At 36.6% G+C, this 22954-nt stretch overlaps 1 protein-coding gene across 2 annotated transcripts in view; it reads right to left on the reverse strand.

The window, feature by feature from the left end:
• The window catches only part of ascc3 (activating signal cointegrator 1 complex subunit 3), an 854735-nt gene that overhangs the window by 240962 nt on the left and 590819 nt on the right, over positions 1-22954 (reverse strand). For both annotated transcript variants that reach the window (XM_051925342.1, XM_051925343.1), the window contains exons 15-16: positions 19022-19213; positions 16620-16844 (exon numbers count right to left, since the gene is read on the reverse strand). In XM_051925342.1, the coding sequence (XP_051781302.1) occupies positions 16620-16844; positions 19022-19213 (417 nt within the window). The remainder of the gene's footprint in view (positions 1-16619; positions 16845-19021; positions 19214-22954) is intronic.

Below are 22954 nucleotides of genomic sequence, written 5' to 3' on the forward strand. Positions count from 1 at the left end.
CAGGAAATGGATCAAAGAAAAAGGGGTACAAATTTCATATGTATGATGAGTTACAAAAACAAATGTTACTCGGATGATGAATGTGAGATGAAAGTGACTGAGGCAAATTCAATGTTAAAAGCATCATAAGAGCAAACAGTTTCAAGGGATGTTATTGTTTATTCACAGATGCTTAGAAATGGATCTCACCTTTCAGCAATGAGCACCTGCAAGAGATAATATGACCAGACTTTATTACTAAGACTACAATAGCATAACTGCTATTCTGACCTTTGTAATATGAGTTTTGGATTCTTTAATGCTTTAGACAACTACAGGAGTTTTTAGAGAGAGAAATTAAAGAAGCAAAAATGAGTTTTACTGAAAAGGATAGGAATACTAGTAACCTGCAAATAATGAAACAAAACGATCTGCCATCAATGAACACCTGTAGCATCTAAAATACAGGGATCATTTAGTGAATTTTAAACAATCTTATTTAATCAACTTGGATATGCGTACAGTCTTGCTAGTGAGAGTTGCCCTGAGTCACTAATGCACTTGTTTCAAAATTTAATTAACCTTTTCAACTAAATAATAGTAATAAAGATATTACATAACACTTTAAAGGGGTACACAGACAGTATTAATGCTTACTGTCCAGGCTAAGCTGAAGGTGAAATAACAACAACAGCATCCTTAGTTCCTTTATTCAAAGTGAGAACTTTCTTTGGAATTAATCACTATACAGTAACAGTAGTATAATGGTGATGGAAACCAATAACAACAACATTTATTTATACAGTTTGTTTTCACACACATACAGTGAGTAACTTTAAGTTTAAAAAAAATGATAGATCACAAATTAGTAAAACAAAAAAGTTTAATAAACAAATACTATGGTCAGATGGCTTTGAAGGGGAGAAAGGATGAGGATACAGGAGAAAGTAAACCTCAAGAGGTTCCAAGGCCAGAAGAATGCCAACCCCATGTGGACCCTGGAGGGTAGCAATATACGGTTCTGTACCCTATAAGTAGACCATTGATCTCTATTGGGGAATATTTGCTCCTTTAAAGTAAAGTGTAGGCTTCCAGAGTACAAGACCTTCTTAGCTGCTTGAACATGGGGATGAACGAGAGCAAACTTTCAAATGGCAGAAAAAATATACAGGCACAAGGAATGCTAATATTTTAACTACATCTTACTGATTCAAAATGTACAGTCAGTCAAAATATCAAATATTTCAAAAGATAAAATGGTGCTGAAACCTGGGTCAAAATATCAGAACCGAACACAATTGAAAAAGGTAATTTAATGCTACCTATAGGTTAAAACTGTGTGACATTTTCCTAAACATTTCTCTCACATTAATTCAGTTATAATAAATTACTTAAACATTATTTCAGAATTAATCTTGTCCACTAGGTACACCAGAATGGGAACAGAAGCACTAAAAGATAATTATACTCAAAAAACACATGACAATGAAAATTAGAATGTTTTCTACTTTGAAAATAGCAAAAACATACAAGAAAATGAAACATTATTACAGCTAGAGTGATTAAACTGCAATTAACCTAGTGCATCCATTAAACATGGTAAAAGATTTACTGCTTACATTTTTATGCAAGACAATTTTGGAAAATACTCAAAGTCATAGAGATTAATGCATGCTGAAACAAAGTTAAAAAAGAAGCAATGCATTCATTTGCCTACTAGATGGCTCTGTTTGCTAGGTTTTCAAGCTTCTTTTTATATGTTGTTACAAGAGAACAAATGGAACTCCATATATAAGGAAAACAAAAAGGAGGTTAGGTGCAGGAACTGTCAAAAGCAAAATGTCTAAAATGTAATGAGGTATTTTTCTGCAGTAACACACCAAATATTCACCCAAATGTTGTTGTTTTTTTTTAATCAAAAAAGGATTTATATTTTGGCACTGCATTATTTATCATCTTTTTGCTTCCTCTTCACAAGAAAGGTGAAGCTGAATGATTAGAATTTGTAGAGACAGTGCAATAGGAGTTAAAGTCCATTAAAAAAACAATATTTTCAAATTAGCTTTTATATTAAAATTATACATACCGTATAATATTTGGTACCACTGTTTATTCAAAAAGCACATCCCAAATATGTGTAAATATCCAAACTCTGCAACTTGTGAAGCTATAGAATATTTGCTTAATTATGGATTATTAATAAGACAATTTTTATCAAAGGTTACTTTAGCACATACTGTAATGAACATATTATTTACTTTATTTAATCACTCTTTCATTATCACACATTAATGAGATTTACACTAAATGTAAATTAATATCCTATATTTTTCCATGTTTGAGTGGTTATGTTTGATATAATACTGACTAGTTGATTTTGGTCTCTTGTATAGTCATGTGAAAAAAACAACTTAAGACAACTAAATAAATACAGCAACTGATAATATTGGCGAGGAACATGTTGATGTGAAATTATATAAAATCCAGCCTGATGAGGTATCAGTTGCCATAACACCTTGTATTCCAACTAAAAGCATAACTGTAGGAAAAATGAAAAGACTATCATTCAAATGATACCATAAATGCCATATATTCTCCTACAGTATATTGCCTCAAAAATATGTGAGGTCACATTGAATACTGAATTAATGGAGAAAATTTTGGAAAATTACCACTGGCTTAACCATCAGTTTCTCCAAATAAGTTTTATTTTGAAAGTGTTTTTCAAAAAGTGAAAACTGTACAAATAACCTTAAAAATAGTTACAACAAGAAAAAAAGCAATTACCGCATTTTCCGCTCCATAAGATGCACTTTTTTTCCCCAAAAGAAGGGTGGAAATGTCTGTGCGTCTTATGAAGTGAATATTGCGTCACAGACTGTGATGTGTATTACCTGACAAAAGTCGACATCCAGCGGTAGAGGGTGACAATCAGCTGTAAATGGCAACAAAACTCACCGTTACGTTACAGGCATTCTCTCTCTGCTTGGGGGAATGTTAGACTCATTGACTCAGCATCTAATCCTTGCGTGTATGTGAGTTATGAAATGTAAACAAAGGCAATATGGCATTGACATCTCACAAGGGAGCAAAACGAGTGCAGAAAACAAAATAGTCAGCAGGCGATGTTTTGTGTATTATCGCTGAGTCGGACTCTGATTTTTCAGAATCTGATTTTGTTGACAGTGATCAGGAGATCGAACAAGAGAGTGAGGAACAAGCATCAGCTGATCGGACACCAGCTGACGCCAACCCAAGCTGAGCGCATTTCCGCAGCCAATACACTTACGGCAAGGTTTGTGTGGGAGGAATACCCAGATATTGATCCATGGGAGCCAAACTGGCTATGGGATTTCACTACTTCAGGCTGTTCTTTCCTGAAGCTGCCTTTCAGCTACTGTCAGATGAGACAAAGAGGTACGCAGAGCAATTTTTTGAATCGCGGGCTGTGCTTGCACTGCATTCTCGTTTTTCAAAGTGGAAACCCATAACAAAAGACGAGATGAAGGGCTTTATGGCATTACAAATAGAGATGGGACTAGACTGATGATATACTTCAGGGAGCATTGGTCCAAACATGTTTTGTCCCCTGGTGGCTTTGGACAGGTTATGCCGCATGATAGGTACATGCTCTTGCAAAGTGATTGTGAGCAACTGAGCTTCATAAATTCTGACACTAGCGATGTGGAGTTCTTGGGGTTTCCAGAAAACTAGAAGAGTGCTTGAACCTTAAAGTCTCTCCTCATTTGTTAATGACGGTGATGATGGTTCTTAATACCACTGTTGACTTTACATGGTTGAAATATTATTTTGCTATATCTTATTAAATATATTAGTACGCCATTTGGTTCAGAATATTTTTTTTCTTGTTTTCCTCCTCTAAACCTAGGTGCGTCTAATGGTCAGGTGCATCTTAAGGAGTGAAAAATATGGTAAAAGGGTCAATATTGAAAACAGAGAAAGCAAACTAGTTACATACATACATGTTGGCACAGGCTTCATGGTTTTCAAAGCTATTGTAACTGTGGTTAAAACCTAAAATTTAACTGCCACTGAGTTTATGGATTTGATGGAATATGTACAAAGAATGGAAAGGAAAGAAATAGTGGTTCTCTTGAAGTAATAATTAGAAAATTGGCTATAAGTACCTAATTCATAAGGAGGGATGAGAAAAGAGCAGATTACTTGAAAGAAATAAGATGGACATTAAAGAAGACTTGTACCCACAGAAGACAGAGACCAAAAATAAAATGCAACATTTTGAGAAGAACATGAAAAACTGAATGAAATTTCTCCTGTTTTTATATCTGATAAAAATTCCAAATTTTTGTTATCCTGTTGAGGAGCCAGGACCTTTCCTGTAGCACTGAGCAAAAGGTGGGGAGCATCCCTATAAGAAGTGCAATTGGATTAAATAAATTTAATAATGAAGCTTCCCATTAGAACAACAGACATATTGGTTGGAAAAAGTATACTTGTTTTGGATTGCCATTTTATTTTGAGTTTTATAAAACTTCTGACCTCAAAAAACATCAATTTTGGCAAAAAGCTTAGAGGATGTTTGGTTTAGACAATAATTTTACCTGAACTATACAACTTAAAACAGTATATAAAGGAATCAATAGCCCTGTGATTTCATAATCAAGTATTTAAAAAAAAGATGTGTTATCAGTATGTTTGAGTCTTTTCCGTTTTTCAGAAGTGGTAAAACTAGTATCTTTAAATTATACAATTTGGAATGTGGAGCATATTTTTTGTGCCAGAGATTTAAAAATTTCAAAGCTGCCAGATGACATGTCTATTCTGGAAAGGTAAAAAAAGAGAAAAAAACAAACTGGAAATACAAACTACATTATTTATTTTTCTAATGCATCAGGCTTGTTTGCTAACAAAAAGTAAATGAACTGCATACTGTACATGTAAAATTCCAGTAAAAGATTTTTTGAAAAATTTTCATCATTAAAAATTGCACATCGTTCACATAGAACAAAGAAAAAAATTAAGTTCTTAAATTATTCTAAATAATTCTAACCTATTCTTGTGGAGTTCTATTAAGCAAAGACAGAAGGGACACCTTTATTTCGCTTACTCTGCACTCTTATTGTTTTGATAAAGGGTACTATTTGTACATATATTAATAGATTTTTATACATTTCTGTGCAATAATAAACATTGGCATTTTAGAAATAAATGTTATAGCCAGGGAAATTACTACTGTGATGAGTGCATCAGAATAGCAACTCTAAAGGCTTTTTGAAACTGAAAGAGGAGCAGTGATAGAAGTAGTAGTATTGTCATATGCGCATTGAAATCCTTTACTTGCATGACCAACTCACATGTAACCACTCTTGATATTGTAATATACTATGGATGGTGTGGGGCCATTACTGATCCAACTGAGTTCCACTCCTGTCAGCAAACAATATGAAGATGGGGTACTAGTGGGCTGAAGAAAACAAACCCAAGAGACTAGGCTATTGGAAAAACATTGCTTGGTCTGATGAATCCCAATGATCCCTTCTACTCTTCACTGATCAGAGGTAGGAAATATGTTGAGAACTGTCAAAATTTTAAAAATTCAGGATTGTAGTGGTGGTATAAAGGTGCAAGCTATGTTTCTTATTATCAAGTCTCTTTGTATGAGCAGAGTAATGTTTGAATTAAACAGACAATAAACATCAATACCAATCAGGTACATACTGTATACCTTCATTACAGCAATGTACGAGTCAGGGAATTTATATCCATAATGGGACACACTTTCAGGAAATAATTACACTAAGCTGAATTTAACAATAATTTTCTTGGCCGAACCTAAAGATGATTTTACAAAGAGCCCATGAGATGCTGCACAGATCATTTAAAAAAAATCATTTTATTATTTGACTGCCAGAAGACAATATTTAGTAATTAAAATGTCTTTCCATCTTCTCCACTTAAATGTCAAAAATCCATTTACATTACATTAAAAGCTAAAATGGTTATAAAATATTCAACATTTTTAAAAACAACCACATGTATTCATAACAAGAATAGAACATTCCAGTTGCAGCTATAATGCTAATAAGGAAAAACCTAAACCATTATCTTAAACTTAGGTTCCTTATTGCCCTTACTTGGAATAAACTGATTTTGGAAAAAGCTGAATGGACTGTATAAATCTTTATAATATTTCACAATGAAACTGGTGGCACTGGAGCTGCCACACTTGAACTTATTAATAAGCTATGAACAATAGGCGTTCTCTCATATACCCAGAATGATACCAAGAATGCTGAAGTGAACAAAAGATACATTTTATTGAACTAAATACATTGAGGAATGGAATGATGTTGTATGATGTATGACAAAATAAAAAATAAATGTAAAGCAAATCTTCTTACTTGGGCTCATAACCCCTTCTGCAAGGTGAGGTGATTTACTCATTTGCTCACCAGATATGTTCACACCAAAGTTCCCCTTTTCGGACCCTGGATTGGTGTATCTTTATCACTGCCCCAATCTCTACCTTCCACAACTACAGCATTTGTCCCAAATACCTTATGACTACACCCAGTGGTCTATTGCAGGCAATGGCATTTAAACAACACACAGAGGTTGGTTCCAGACAATAACTGGAAGAATCTTTGGGGTCAGAGCTATCTATTGTATGTCATGGTAACTTCTTTCCAGAATGCCCACTGACAGCCCAAAGTATTCTTGAATACTTACACCCCAGTTATAACTTAAAATTTCAGTCATCCCAGGTAGCTCCCAGATGTGCCTGATCACTGTCACATGCTGCAGTAGTCTAAGTATACTGTATCCTAGGTAGCCACAGATCTCTGTAATATGCTGCATTTGTCCAAGGAGGCCATGTTAGATGATCATGCTGATACCTATTGGCATGGGGGATTGAGGTGGGGGACTTGTGCAAATTATTCAGTCAACTATCTTCTAACACGTTTCATTCTTTACATCTGTACCCATAGAATATTTACAGAATAATTAGTTATGCGTAGTTATACATAGGTCAAACTGTTTCCTGACAGCATCCTTCTTCTTACACTGGCATAATATACTGTGTCCATGTCAGTGTTGCTTTCTCTGACTTTAATTTGCATAGCACTGTTTTGCTTGCAGATTGTTTGCTCATTCTATGTCCAATGTTTCCAGTTTACAAAACAGAATCATAATCTAGTACTCAGAAGTTCTGTCGCAAATACTGTACCTTTCTTCAATAAAGCAGATAATCATGCATGCAACTTAAGGAAATACAGGTATAGTATCCATATTGTTTTATCATTTTTCACCTCTACAGTCATTACATTATTTTCTTGTTATTTATAGGACAGATTGGCATTATCTCTTATTTTGTCAGGCTGTAATCCAAATCTTAGTTTAGCAAGCTGATGTCAGACACTCTTATTGCCAGCTAAAAAATCTCAGTTTAACTGACTAGGCCTCTCTTTGGAATACAGCTTCTGCAGCCTCAACTGATAAGATGATACTAGACTACATAAAAGCCAGTCACAATTGTCTTAAAGCAGCAAACTGGACACTCAAGTTCTGAACCATATGACCATAAAATCAAGGATGAGTAACACTGATGGACAGAACATTGCAACTGTGGTCAACCAAGAGGATGGGCTAATGTGCACCCAAGAAGCCAATGACAAGACCTCTGTTCCTCCCCATAAAAACCTTTGTAACTAACAAACTACTGTGAAAAACACCCTAACTCATTGCTCTTTCTCATCAAGCTACAGCTCAGCCCGGCCAGCTTTGGCTGCCCATAGCCAGAACCCATAGCTGATAGAGTGTGGCTGCAACAAAGGTTGACGCAATCCCCTTTTCTCCACAGGGGCAACTGTACTGGACTGGACATCTGGCAAAAAGAAGGTGCGATTAAGGTGGAGGAGATGAGCTCATGAAACATCTCAATATAGAAAAAATCCAATGTCTGTGGGCCGAGGGGAGGGGGGAGAGTGACGTCAGGAGTGGGGAGATGGTCTACCTTTGTGTTTTGGGGCGTAACTTGCCTCCGCTTAGCTAGCGATACCTTTATGTTTATTGATTTTAAAGTTTATCCTGTTTCACCACTATGCGGGCGGAGCCATGGGGGACAGCTAGTAAGAAATAAGTGTAAGTTTTGTGCCATGTAATTTTCACATTTTGTCCAAAGAGCTCAACCTTGGTATCATTTGACCACATGACTTTCTCCATTAACTCAAATGACTCAGTCTCCTTCTTTCTTGCAAACTCCAGATGATCTTTCGGCTAATTATTATTGAGCAACTGTTTTTATCTTGCCACTCTCTACGTACCAGATAGTATTATACACAACATATGGAGCAGCTGAGTGATACACTTCTACTGTACTGCCAGCAATTGAACTCTATAGTTCTTCATATAATAAGGCTCCCTATTATTCACATGCTCACTTCTAAAAGGTGGCATTGACCTTGAATTGTGATGCACCTCATTGACACTTTCTTCCATATCAGAATACTGTGGATGCACATTTAAATGCACAGATTCTGAACATGAAGATATTTTCAATGACAGCAGGAAGTTGTAGCAGGCAAAACTAGAAATTACAGACAAAATATCTAATTAAATATTAAGTAATTCATTTCCTGGAACATTGAAAATATTACCAGCAAGAAGCTTAAGGTTATTATTGTGCATCACAAACTGACTTTTCTTTGTATTTTTAGGTAGCTATATGCTACAAATGCTAAACTAATTTTATATTGCATTGACAGTTTTTCTCTTTTAAATCTCCTCTTGTTTTTTTTGTTGATAAGTTCTGTGTCAGACCTATGAACTTTAAATATTCCAAGAATGTTAATTAAACCAGGTGAAAGCTCATGTGTGATAAAAGAGTTTTGATTGTAATTCACTTAATGCAGATGACATGTACTATATACCATTACAATATTTTCTTAATATTAAACACTACATTTATTTAAATCTAACATTTTTACTTCCTACATGTAATACTTTACATTTACTTACATTACATTTCATCTGTGACAAATCTGCACAAGTCTGTATGCTATCTATCCAAACAAGTAAGCCCGCGATTCGCTAGCGAATCGGATATCCTAGAATGGCAATCAGTTTCTGTTCCGTCCGATATGTGGATGGATGACATATCATGGAGGGCGGGTGCATCTGGGGAAATGTCATTTAATCCAATAGGCATATCTGTACTAAAGTGGTTTCGTTTTGTGGAGACATTAGTCTGTTGCCTTCGCTGACACCGACTGCTTGAACAGGTTGTGTTGTTTGGGTGCCACCTACTGACTCTGGGAAGCCGCTGCGTCTGACTGTGGGGCGAGTGCCACAGCGCAATATGCGCCTCGGTGGGAAGCCGCTGCGTGAAGACATATCATGGAGGGTATATGCGGTGGTGTGGGCGGTCGTGTCCGGGCGGCCGTACAACCCGGCGTGCACGCTTTACCTCAGGTGTGGTTCACAGGTCGTAGTCTCGTTTCTGTGTTTTCTTTGGTTTGAGCCACGACTCCTTTCGCAAGCGCATTGTAGGCGCGCGCGTTGTCACAGTTAGTTTGAGCCGTGACTCCTTTCGCAAGCGCGTTTTAGGCGCGCGCGTTGTCACAGCATGGACCTGTGTTAGTGCGCAGTGTGGACCTCTGGGGTTTCCGTACTGTAATACAACCTTCGAATCCTCTCGTTTCTTTTTTTGCTCTGTGGTGGGCGGCAGTGCGCATGTGCCTCGATGTGCCCAGCGCCCTGCGTCCATATCCGGTTTACAACCTTCGGTTAGTAAGATGGATATGTCTGTAACAACTTAACTAATTATACATTTTTGTCCATCCACCTAGTTTGGTTACCACCTGAAGACTTAACCAGCTTATCGATTATATTCTTGTTCAGATAGTTTATGTGTATTTAAAGTAGCAGATTCCTCAGGGACACCTCTTTTAACATCACCTAATTTTGAAATAGTTCTTCTGACAATTACACTTTGCTTGCTGTGTTTGAGCCAATTTTGTATTCATCTACACACAGCACCCTGAAATATGATTTCTTTAAGTTGGTAACTTATCAATGGTTTTCTGAAAATCAAGATAAATAATATCATATACACCACCCTGATCAAATCCTTTAGTTGCTTCCTCATAGAATTCCACTATATTAGTGAAACATGACCTTCCTCCTCTGAACACATGTTGAGTATTTGCTAATATTCCTGTTCTAAACATGTTCTGCTCAATTTTCTCCCTACTAATTCCTTCCACTAATTAATCTGTGATGCACGTTAAGCTAAATTACATATAGTTACTTGTGTCAGCCTGATCAACCTTTGAATACAATGGGTAATATTTGCTAGCCTCCAGTCTTTAGGAATTTCTCATGTGTGCAGAGATTTTTGAAAAAAATATGTGCTGAGGGTTTATATATGTATTCACTAACTACCTTAAGCATTCTAGTATAAATGTTATCTGGTCCTAGTGATTTACCAGTTTCAGTGTGCTTAATCTAAGCAGCACTTCTTCTACAATTTCCAAATCACTAAGTACCTCCTTTGTAGTCCCGGCTAGTCTACATTGTAAAAGAGGAGACAAACAAAGGTAAAGAGTTGGAGAATGAAAGGCAAAGAGAAGTTAGATGCCCTCAAGACTGGTGCTGATGTAAGGGCATATTCAAGTCACAAAGTGCCCACTCTTTAGGGTTTATCAGGAGTCCGGCATTACTTAGTGTCTGAAGCATGATGGCACTTATAGGCGTTGTGAGGCCGAAGCACTCTGTCCACTAGATGCTGGAAGGTCACTGGGGCCTCATGCACCCCAAATGGGAGGATACGGTATTGCTACTAGGTGTGCTAAATGCAGTCTTTTCCTTGTCAGAATCCGTTAAAGTAATTTGCCAGTACCCTTTTGTCATGTCAAGGGTGGTCAGATACCGAGCTTTACCAAGCCACTCAAGAAGCTCATCCACTCTTGGATAAGGGTCGAAGCGAGAAACTTGATATCTTCTCGGTACTCAAATGTGACACTTCATGCCACTACCCTACTGCGAAGTTGTTTCCTGCCTAAGGAGACGTCACCTCTGATGGAGGAGCATTGGAATCACTGGGTAAAAGGGTCCTTTCATCAGATTGGTTGGCACAGTAGGGAAGGCAGCTTAATGGCCGAGGTCTCCAGGAGTCTGAACAAATCTGAATTATGATATAGGATATCATCTACTCTTGCATTTTGTCCTGTACTTGTAATATTACTATTGTACAACTGTATTGTACTGAGGAATACTGTCTTCTGTTCTGTATATTGTATTGTATTTACCCCCTTTTCTGACAACTACTGTATGCCCAGCCTACCTGGGTCTCTCTCTGAAATGCCTTTTTTTCCATTTTTTTTTTCCTACAAGGATATTTTGGGAGTTTTTTCTTTTCTTCTTAGATAGTCAAGACTGGGAGCTGTCAAAAGACAGGGCCTGTTAAAGCCCATTGCAGCACTCCTTGTGTAACTTTGGGCTAAACAAAAATAAATTGTTTTGTATTGTATTGTATTGATTAAGCTGATGGTAGTTATTGGAAAATAACCAACTGCTATCAGGCTTAGGGATTAGCATGATGGGGCAAGACCAAGGACTAAAACTTTCCTCTATAACACCTAAGTCTAGCATTCGCTGGAAGTCGACCTCCACTACTGTCTCCGGGAGTCTGTACAGGGATTCTTGGACAATAACCTCAGGCTCCATTATGATGTTTATGTACAATCAGGGAGGTCCTGCTGGGCTGTTTTATTTGCCACCACAGGGACGGACTTGATAGCTGCTTCGATCTCTTGTCATTGCAGGACTGTCAAATTAGGGCTGAAATTAAGAGATGTTCCATGAGAAAAGAAATAATAGGGCTGAATGGAGTAGGATTTGGGCTCCCTTGACTTCTGCAGGTTTACAAGGTATACCCATTCAGTTGGATGAAGATTTAGTTGTTTCGCCAAATAATCAACCAGCCCTTTTCTCTCCGTAACTTCGTAAGGACCTTGCCAATGTGCCATAAGTTTAGAATGCGAGGTGGGAATGAGCACCATAACACAATCTCCACGCTGAAACTCACGGAGGCCATGGTTCTAATAGCGGGCCCGGACTGATTGTGTCTGCTCCATATTTTCCTTTAGTATGGTTCAAATTTTATCGAGTCTATGACGTAACTGCGTGATATATTCTAAAATATTTGGAGCTGGCAGGGCCTCTTCCTCCCAACCTTCTTTTAATATGTCTAATGGTCCCCAGGGTTGCCGCCCATATAGTAATTCAAAAGAGGAGAATCCTGTAGTGGCTTAAGGGACCTCCCGGTATACAAATAAGGTGAGGAAGAGTAACTGGTCCCTGTTCCTTTTGTCCTGCTGACCACCTTGTCAAGTATTTTCTTGAGCATTTGATTGAAACACTACAATAAACCATCAGTTTAAAGATGGTACACTGAGGTTTTAAGATGTTTAATCCAGAGATACTGAGCAACTTCCCTGAACATCTCAGAGGTGAAGGGTATCCTTTAATCTGTTAAGATTTCTATAAGGATGCCAACACGCGCAAAGACTCTACCAGTTCCCGTGCTATATTTTTGGAATTGACTAGTCTCAAGGGAATAGCCTCCGGATATCAAGTAGCGTAATGTATAACGACTAAAATATATTTGTGTCCTCTAGCTGAGGGTTCAAGGAGATCTACAATATCAACCCCTATGCACTTAAACAGGATGTCGATGAGCAAAACGGGTACAAGGAGCATGGCCCTTCAGAGGAATCTGCTGTAATTAACAGGAAGTGCACAAATGATGAACCTCCCCATTAATCTCTGGCCAAAGGAAATGGAGCTTGATGTGCTCCAAGGTCTTCTCAACACCCAGGTTGGCACCCAAGAGGTGAGTGCATGCTAACTCACAAACCTGCTGCCTGTATGTTTACGGGACCAGCACCAAAGTCCTCACTTCACCCTTATGTTCAGCTACTCTGTATAATAAATCATTGTTAAGAACAAAATGCGTCAATGAAGATAACTGTATTGTTTGCAAACTTAAGGAAGTCATCGTTCAATTGTTCCCTCTTAAAGGAGGCTGGAATTTGTCTAAATTGAAAATGTAAGCAAGAAATTGGATCAGTGGTGATCTTAAGGTGTAGGATTAGTGACTGCAGTGTCTTGACTTTCGTCTCAGTGGAGGCGTCAGCTCGAATCTGTGCAACGCCAACTGCAACATCTCGGGTAGCCACATGATCACTCTCCTGTACTGGCTGAGAGCATGACATGGAGACAGTTTGAGACGGGTTTTCACCATCTGTGGCGAGGCCCAGAGGTCTTCTGGGGTGATCACTGATCTACTGCTTTTGCCATCTGACCAGTCCTGCCTGAATATCACAGAATATGGTGGATTGTGCATAGCCACTTTAAATGTGTGGATTATGCCTTCACAGCCAATGACACACAAGGTGGACCTGTACCCTTGGGTTTCTCCATGGATGCAGGCTGAACTAATCGAGTCGGGATTCCACTGTTGCGAGAGCATGTAACAGCAACCAACGTTGAAGACGTTGCTGTTGGTATCCGTAAGTGCAGAGATTCTATGGCCTTTAACCACTACCACCCGGGTAAAGGGAAGGGATAAGGGATTGGTGAGAGAACAATACTATCTTCCTCATGCCTAACTGCATTTGATCGGCCCAACAAGGTGAGGGCAGTTGGATATGGGGCGCCTGACCACCCCACACTTGAAACAGACACAGGGCAACATTTGCTCCTCTTCTCAGCTTAGCTGTTGGCTCCGTGTTGTGGCGGGGGGTGGAGGTTTGGCACTGCATCTCATCGGAGAAGAGTGAAAAGCAGACTGTTACGCTCGCTTGATTTGCGAGGCCGCTTTATGCCACTGGAGGGTTGTTATGAGAGTCTCCATGTTAGGGTGTTTTAGCCACAGGACTAGCTGGGCGAGAAACTCAGGGCGGGCACTTAATAGAATGTCACACGTCACACTCTCGACAATCGTCTTGGCTTTGAACAGATCGGGTCTCAGCCACCACCCTACTTTATCTCAGATCTCAAAGGCTTAGGAGCGTGCTGGCCATTATGCTATACCGCAGCAACACCTCAGCTTTCATGCGCTCATAATTAGCAACAGCTTGTTTCATCAAGGTCGTAATAAGCCTGCTGTGCATCTCCCATCAGGAACAGGGCCAGGGATTAGAATGTATATCTCGATATTGTCGCTGAGTCACAATGGAACCAATATGTGGGATGGGGCACGTGTCCGGTCCTGTAGAACTGCCAGATGAGCCCGTGTATGCTCCTTGGCCTTGGTGAGCAGAGTCCATGGTTCTCCTACCTGGACCCTCAGGGAGTGCAGTGTGGTGTTAACAGTTGTTCCAATGGTGACTGAGTCCTGCTCTACACTCATTTTCCCAGCAAAATCTTGTTGAATATGCCAATGTAAAAGAGGAGACAAACAAAGGTACAGAGTTGGGGCGCACCGCCCTGGATGAACTCCATATATTAGATGGCAGCATGTTAAACAGGTGCAGAAACGTCTTTGCAGACAACAGTTCTAGACCTAGGTCTTTGGCAGGAAGGGGAGAGTCCAGGAGGGTGGACAATGGAAGTGACACCAGCACTGGAGTGGCAGTTAGACTTCTGTTCTGCAGAGGGAGGAAGAGATAAGGCATTAAACCACGGTGCCAACCTCTGGTTCAGGCAGGTTACTACCATCACCAGAGCTCTTAAGCTGTCCCCCATGTGCGTGACAACATATACCATCTTTGAGGTCAGGACTTATACAACTTCAACTTTTCCTATCATAGATTAAATATTCTGAGACACAATCTTCATGTTTTCTTCTTCACACTCTTTACTAACTGCTTCTCCTTCATTTCCCCTTCATTATAATTTAAGTTTTCTTTCTGAGGGTCTCCTGAATTCCCTAACTTTCTGTTCGACAAATGCAGGTAGGAAAGTGCACATGGAGTACTATGGTATTTCCTTCCGCACCGTAACCTTCATCTTTATATCTCATCATTTTAAACTTGGTCCTAGGATTAGATTAAGGTCACTGTTCCATTTGTTTTCTGTACAAGGTGACCATAGGAGGTTAGTATCAGAAAAGGCATCTGGCCTTAAACATTTTACTACAATGCACCTCCTTGATGATAACATACAAAGATTAAGAGTTACACGGCTCTACCAATATAACACATACACATATTGTACTGTGCACCCATATACTTACTTACAAAACAATGGTCAACAGGAAAAGAAATATTTATACATCTGAAGAGTTTCATAATTCACAACTGGAAAAAGAAAATTCCAAAACATTGTGCTTCAGTTGCACAGCTAAGTTACATCAACCACTCCACTTCCATATGTTTTAATATGTTATATTTTCTCTATTAAAAAAAAAAGATTTGACTAAAACTATAAACCTTACTTAGAAAATGCACTGTAAAAATACTGCTCACAGCTTGACATACTTCATAAAAGTATATACCAAACTGACCATGTAATAATAAAAAGCATATCTGGTTTTCAATTGTAATTTTGACTAAACATTTAGTAATGTGAAATGATAATGATACAGGTCTGATGACATCCATGAGGAAAATGATAAACCTACCCCAATATTATTCTAAAGAATCACAGTTTCAAACAAAACGTAATATTACAAATAGCTTATACATTTAACTCAGTCAGTTTGGCTTGATAATCTCCAATTTCCCTTACACAACACTAGTTTAGTATGTCAATCTATGTTTCCTATGGATTTCCAAGAGATAAGAAAGTTGTACTATTCTTAATTTTTGAAAAGCATTCAAGCATTCCAGAAGAAAATATTGTGCTATGGTAAGATAGCTGTTAAGTGATGTTATGTCAAACACTGAAATTTCTGCCCATATTTTAAAATTAAACATTTAACTTAAAACATTTAGCAACACTATGGAAAATTCTGTCTTTTTATAAGTAATGGGGAGACACATCCTGTTCAGCAATGAATAAACACATTTACATACACGGTTTGAAACACAGGAACATTAAAAACCTCTAAGAACATACCGTATCTGTGAACTGAATGAGGAAAGCCCATTTAAGCAGAATATTTACTCAAAAAAGACAATATGCAAACTGTGAAGACATTGCACCCAAACCTGAAATCTAAGCAGATGGTTCAAACACAATGAGGTTAATTATTTTATTGATGGACCCTCCAGTTCAACTTCCACCATTTGTTCAATGTTTTAAATCAGTATATAATATTTAAATTGATATAAACTCTTTTACATTTTGGATTGTAGAATATATTTGTGCTTGAAACTCCAAGGGGAATTCTCTCTACCACTCTACAGACTAATGATAGGATATTTTGGTGATTGAAACTGCAAGGGGAAAAACGATTAAAAATTCATACTGAAATGGAAAGTACTAGCACTTATGTCTCCACTTGAGGGACTGCATACAATATAGCATTTTTGGCAACAATATGCTAATTAAATCAATTGTTATATTAATATAAATGAGAGTCTCATACTTATGTTATATAAAAAAGAGGACAATGAAACACAAAGAACAGGTGCTACTGCACCAAAAAACTTAAGTGAATTAAAACACTTTGGAAAGTAATCATGAAAAAATCTTGAAAACACAAATACCTCCGCGTTCAAATTGTCAGGCAGGCTATCCAAAAACTGACTCTCTATGGGATTTTGTTGAGTAAGTAGAGTAAGATAATGGCTCAGCTTATCATGAGATGAAATAATCGTGGCTTCGCCATAATCATCAAACTGTGGTCGACCTGCACGTCCAAATATTTGCATAACATCAAGAATTCCCAGATCTACCAATGCTCCTCGCTTTGCATCATATATTTGGGTTCCCTAGTTAAAAAAAAATACAAATATTACAATTGTGGGTTTCCACAAAAATAATAAAACAGAAACTATCTTAAAATAAGAGATAAACATTAACACTTTGGCTAGTAAAATTATTTTAAATATTTTCTTTTAGATTCTGAAAAAGTACTAGGCTTATAGATGGACAACAATGTTAAACATGAAAATCTTATAGAAGCTTTACATTCACATTTATAACGAAGAATAAAATTATAACAAGTACAGTAGTTCAAAATAACAAGAGACAGCATAATAAAGATTTCAAGTAAAAGAGCTAAGCATGATAGACTTATGATTCCTTCTTATTTTGATAATTTCTCATTTACTTAAACTACCTAAAAAAGAAATTAGTTTTACATATCTGAGCTAAGAATGGTGCTTTATTTGACTATCCATCCATCCATTATCCAACCCGCTATATATCCTAACTACTGGGTCATGGGGGTCTGCTGGAGCCAATCCCAACCAACACAGGGCGCAAGGCAGGAAACAAACCCTGGGTAGGGTGCCACCTAACCTGCAAGTCTTTGGACTGTGGGAGGAAACCAGAGTACCTGACAGAAACCCATGCAGACACGGGGAGAACATGTAAACTCCACGCAGGGAGGACCCGGGAAGCAAACCTGGGTCTCCCCTTTGCAAGGCAGCAACGCTACCCATTGCGCCACCGTGCCGCCCCTTTATTTGACTATTTGTATACAAATTAGTACAGCAGATGGCTAGGCAACATATGTACTGAAAATGTGTTATGGAGGATCAGTTTTATGTACAAAGCATGTGTGATATCTAAATAAACACACATACACAGTCCTTCACAGGTAACTAAATATATAGAGAATGTCAATAGCATAAATACTGGGTGTGAATGAAGGGTCTATAAGGTTCCTGCTAAATTGAACCTATGCTAGATATACTTTAAAACAGGCATAATGTCATTACAGCAGTTCTATGCATTTTCACTGTTTAACACAATAAAATGACTGTTCAGTTTATATATTATCTGTTTAGTGCAAGGTTTTTAGAAGTACAGGCTAACAAGTAGGTTAGGTGAATAAAATATTTTTTTAAGGAAACTTGATTAAGTTTTATTAAATATGGCATAATACTGATTTAAAAAAATATTGTTGCCATTTTATTTGGTGTTATTAATTGAACCTGTATGAATGTGAACATTTAGTTTTACTATTTATTTTATATTACATTAAAGTAAATGTTTATTGCAAATAAGCCTATTAAAAATTTCTAATCGCGGTCTTGATTTTTGTGCTCACAATGATAATTATAGGTAATGTGTATATTGCATTTCTATGATATAAAACTTGAGTACTGTTTGTTTATTTTATTTCATGACATTTTTGTGATGTGCTTGCTGTGTTCTCTTTTTTTCTTCATTAGGTTATTATAAAACCAATAAACAGATATGAATACAAATGAATTGATCTTTAGTGACACCTCTCATTCTTTGTCAATTAACCTAAACCTAAATGTCATTTAAGAGCAGTTTAGGAAGAAAATAACAGCAACATACAGTAAATTGTGGACCAATGTATGGCATTATCAATATATAGAACAGTTAATTCTGAAATAGCTGGTTGCAAGCAAAAGAATAGTTAGAAGTTAGTCAAAGAAAGTTTTTCTTCGACAATAAAGAAACATTCCCTGCTAGACTGGATTAAATGAAAATCTTTTTCCAATGTGGTCTTCCACAGATTACACCAAGCAGTGCTGCTTTAAGGTTTTTTTTTTTTTTAATACTGTATATGGATAGAAATCAAGGTGAAGAAAGCAGTATATAGTACTATGGAAATAGTTTTGAGTCAAACTTGTAAAGTGAGAGGATAATTTCTTTAATAGGTTAAAACTTCCCTGTATTCCACAAAAAGTTTACATTGTTTTCTTGGCATTGCATGCTAGGAAGTACATTCAAATATAAAGACTGAATGTGCTTGTTAAATGGTTATGAAAGGGTCCAAACCAATAATGGAAGACTTTGTACACATTTGTTACAATATGGGCCTGTTTTGCTATTTTAGTGAAAGGGTTGGTGTTGTGAAGGAAGATTCACTAGTTAAAATGCATGCATGCTACAAAGGCTTATAAGATGAATACGATTATTTGTTGTTAATGTATTAAACACAAAAAAGTAAAAAAAGGTACTGAACTTTTATTATTACTGCATGTGCAGGAAGGTTGACTCCCCAGGCCAGAGTAGCTGTGCAGACCAAGACTTTAATGAATCCACGAGAAAAAAGGTGCTCCACTATGTTCCGGTCTTGTCGTAGCATTCCAGCGTGATGAATACCAAAGCCACATGGAAACATTTCACGTAACTGCTTGTTACGAGATTTCTGCACCTGAAAGATAACAATTGTATCATGACAAAATTAAGATATTGTTAAAGAATATAAAAGCAATTAATGCCAGCATTTATCTTAAACAGTTGTTAACCACAGTAAAATTCCCACTAAATAACTGAACAGCTGAAACAAAATAATTTATATGATAAGTCAGCTATATATATTTCTGCAATGTGTAAAATTAAATGTCAAAGACTCAACTCATCTGATTAAATTACAAATTGGTTCAACAACCGAAAGTCTAAAAGGTTAGACTGTCTTCAGACTATCTTGTCTTCAGTTTCCACTTAACTTTCCTCTTCCAGCTTGGCTCTAAACACATTAGTCAGAAAATCTAACCTCAAATTAAGAAAACCCTGTGTGAATCTACACCACAGCTATGACTGCCAGAGACATCAGAATATAATAGTAATAGTCAAGAAACTGCAGTATATAAATGCTTTATAAATAAGCATGAGATGGGAAAAAGTGTGAGCAACATGAGATGGAAGCATATCTAGGTAAATTAATAGTCTTGCCATAAAATCCAAATGGATATTGTGATCAACTCTAGGTATACATATGTTCTATGATTCAGTGTGATTTAGGAGCAAATAACTGGTGACAGTGACAAAGAAAACAATAAACTGTTGAATTACAATACTACTTAATCCAAAAGACAAAACTACTTAATAAGTAGAATAAAAGTAGATGATTTGACATTTTTTTTCTCAGATTACATAGTCAAAAATTAACATGTTCAAAGAAATTCTGACATAAAATACACTGTAACCAAAAGCCAGCTAACAATTAAAACACTTACGACTGATATAGTATTTTAAAGATAAAATACCCATAAGACATATATGTTCACACCTCCGTTTGAAATATCATAAAGACAGGTATACTGCAAATCAAGCACTTTTCACTGAATTCAATGTTTTCAAAGATAAAGTAAAACCTGAAACATTTAACCTGCCAGCTACATATCAGTACTTCTCTGTACTGTCAAAATAAAAATAAAAAGGAAGAAAAGTATTTTATGGACTTAGTATTTGGATAAACGCAAGTGTTTCTGCAAAGATATTTTAAAAATCTTTCATAAGGAGTAATATTCCTAATATGTTTTGTGGAATGGGTTATACTTCAGAGCAATTTTTGCTGCAGCACTTTCTAAGTGCCTCGGGAAAAGTCAAAGAAAATCACACAACACACTTCCTTTCAAGAAGCAGAAATGAACAGCACCAAGTGAATACAGATTTTTGAAATGCCTTTCATGCTTAGATTCTAGTAAAAGCAGCAAGGATGGGAAGAAGAGAAAAAAAAAATGACCAACTGAGTAGTTGTGAAGTTCAGTAACACTAAGACAACAATAAAAGGCACATTCTAAAGTGGGATTCATGCATCTGTTAATAGTGAATTCAATTAAAAACAGATAATTACAAAATTGGTTTCATTACTGTAATAGCTATAAATGAATATATTTGATTGACACTCAGTTTTCCACTTAAAAAGATATGATATATCACATTTTAACTAATACATTCAATAATCAAATACTTTGGTACAAAACTATGGATGTACACTAAATAATATACATTTAGTAATGGTGAGGTAGATGGAAGCCTTCCTGGCAGCCAATCATAAATTTAAATGACACGTTAATCCAAAAAACTTACAGACTACAAATAAGAAGAAAAATAAGAGAACAGTATTGCCTCTTCTGACCATCCTAAATGTTGAGCTTGCTTACTTACATGTTCAACTCACAACTAAAACTCTCTTTCTTATATTCTCTCAATCCTGGTTTCTCTTCCTACTAATAAAAGTTGAGCACTGACAACAACTCTGCTACTGACATGTATCTATATAAACTTTTGATTATGGGACAACTTTACTAGAAATTACCCCCTGGATATGGTTTAAAGTACTAGAATGACTTCTTTTTTCTCCAGAGATATTTGAATCGAAACTATCTACTGGATTACTGGTGTCCCTGCACCACAGAGACTTTAATTGCTGTTTCAGAGTTGTTTCTCCATTGCAGCTCCCCAGCTGGCTTGTTTATCAGAGAGAGAAAGCACCTTCCAACATGTTTATTTCAATTATGGATTTGTCAACATAAATATTGCTAGAGAGAAAAAAAGAATGTGAAGGGAGTACAGAAAGTTGACATGAATTACTCTGGGTGGTTCACAGGTGTGCTAATTTTTTAAATAGTGGCATGGAGATTTCTACTACTGCTAATCACACAACCAAATACTGTTAAGAAATTTACTGATGATGCAAGGATAATTACTATTGTAGACCATCAAAATCAAGATTTAACTATGTTTTTTAAACCCCAATTGAATTGAATTAACTAATAAAAGCACACAAATTTGTTTTATGAAGATGCATTAAAAAAAAACAAATAAGGGTTCATAATAGAAAGAACATAAGAACAACATATAACTGCAATGGCCATGATGGATGAAATGGTAAAATAAGAGAAAAAGAATATCACAAGGATGTGAAAAGCAGTAGTGATAAAACATTACTTCAATTAAAAGTTTTTAATACAAATTACTGAAGTGTCATTTGCAACATACATTTACATGAATCACCATAAACTTTGTATTGTGTGCAGCATAAAACACAAACAAATAAATAAGCAAATAAATAAAAAGTTGCGTACAGAAACACACAATATAAAACGAAATAAAGTAATTACACAGTATCAATGTGTGATTTTATTGATATTAATTTATTTTAAATATACCTACAGAATAGGTTTATTGCAGATATTTTGTCACTTTAATTAAAATTGATTTTTCAGTATTTTTGGTCTATGTCTGCAAAAAAGTTGCCCTTTTTATAAGTGCAAATGTGTGTTGAACAAACTGTCTGAAAGGAGACCAAAAAGACAGTGAGTGGCTTTCTAAAACAATCCCTAGGGCAATGAAACAGTTTTCACTTAAAACTCACCCTTTCTTTGACATCACAATTGCACCTACAAATGTCAAGAGTTTCCTTAGAGACAAACTATATAATGCTGGAGGATATATTTTTTAATAAAGTAAAACACTTTATCCTGATGCCTGCTGTTCAAGTAGCTTTGAAAGGCTAGTTACCAAAAAGTACTGTTTTTTAATTTTTGTGTTAGCACAGATAAGAAGAAACTAAAATTACATATGATCATTTCTAGCTCAGTCAAAATGATAAAGCCATTTCTAGTTCTGAAACTTGAGAAATATTCGTTGTAATACAACTACAATATGAATTTGAATGCAGGCAGTGTAGTGTAGTGATTAAGACTTTGGACTTCAAATGCTGAGGTTGTAGGTTCAAATTCTGCTATGGACACTGTGTAACCATGAGCAAAGTCATTTGACCTGCCTGTACTCCAATTGGAAAACCAAAAGAAATGTAAACAATTGTATTTTAAATGTTGTAAGTTGCCTTAGATAAAGGTGTCAGCCAGATATGTAAATGTAAATTTCATGTAAGATATAAAGGATACGATTTTATCTAGTGAACTGTGTGAGCCTGATAAAAATACATATTCATAAAGGGGCTTCCAGTAAATGTGGGTATATCAGCATGCCCCATAAGAGGTGGGATCTTTCCTGAAGTCCTGTAAGAGTGATCTTTTCAGCAAAGCTTACAGGAACTAATAATAATGGAGACACTGGAAGATGTGGTTATAGATGCAGGAAATAAAACATGTCTGTCTGATCTCTCCACACGCCAGGTGTCACTGAACAGGCAAAAAAAAAA

This window comes from Erpetoichthys calabaricus, chromosome 3 (genome assembly GCF_900747795.2).
Source record: "Erpetoichthys calabaricus chromosome 3, fErpCal1.3, whole genome shotgun sequence".
In the NCBI taxonomy this organism is placed as follows: Eukaryota; Metazoa; Chordata; class Cladistia; order Polypteriformes; family Polypteridae; genus Erpetoichthys; species Erpetoichthys calabaricus.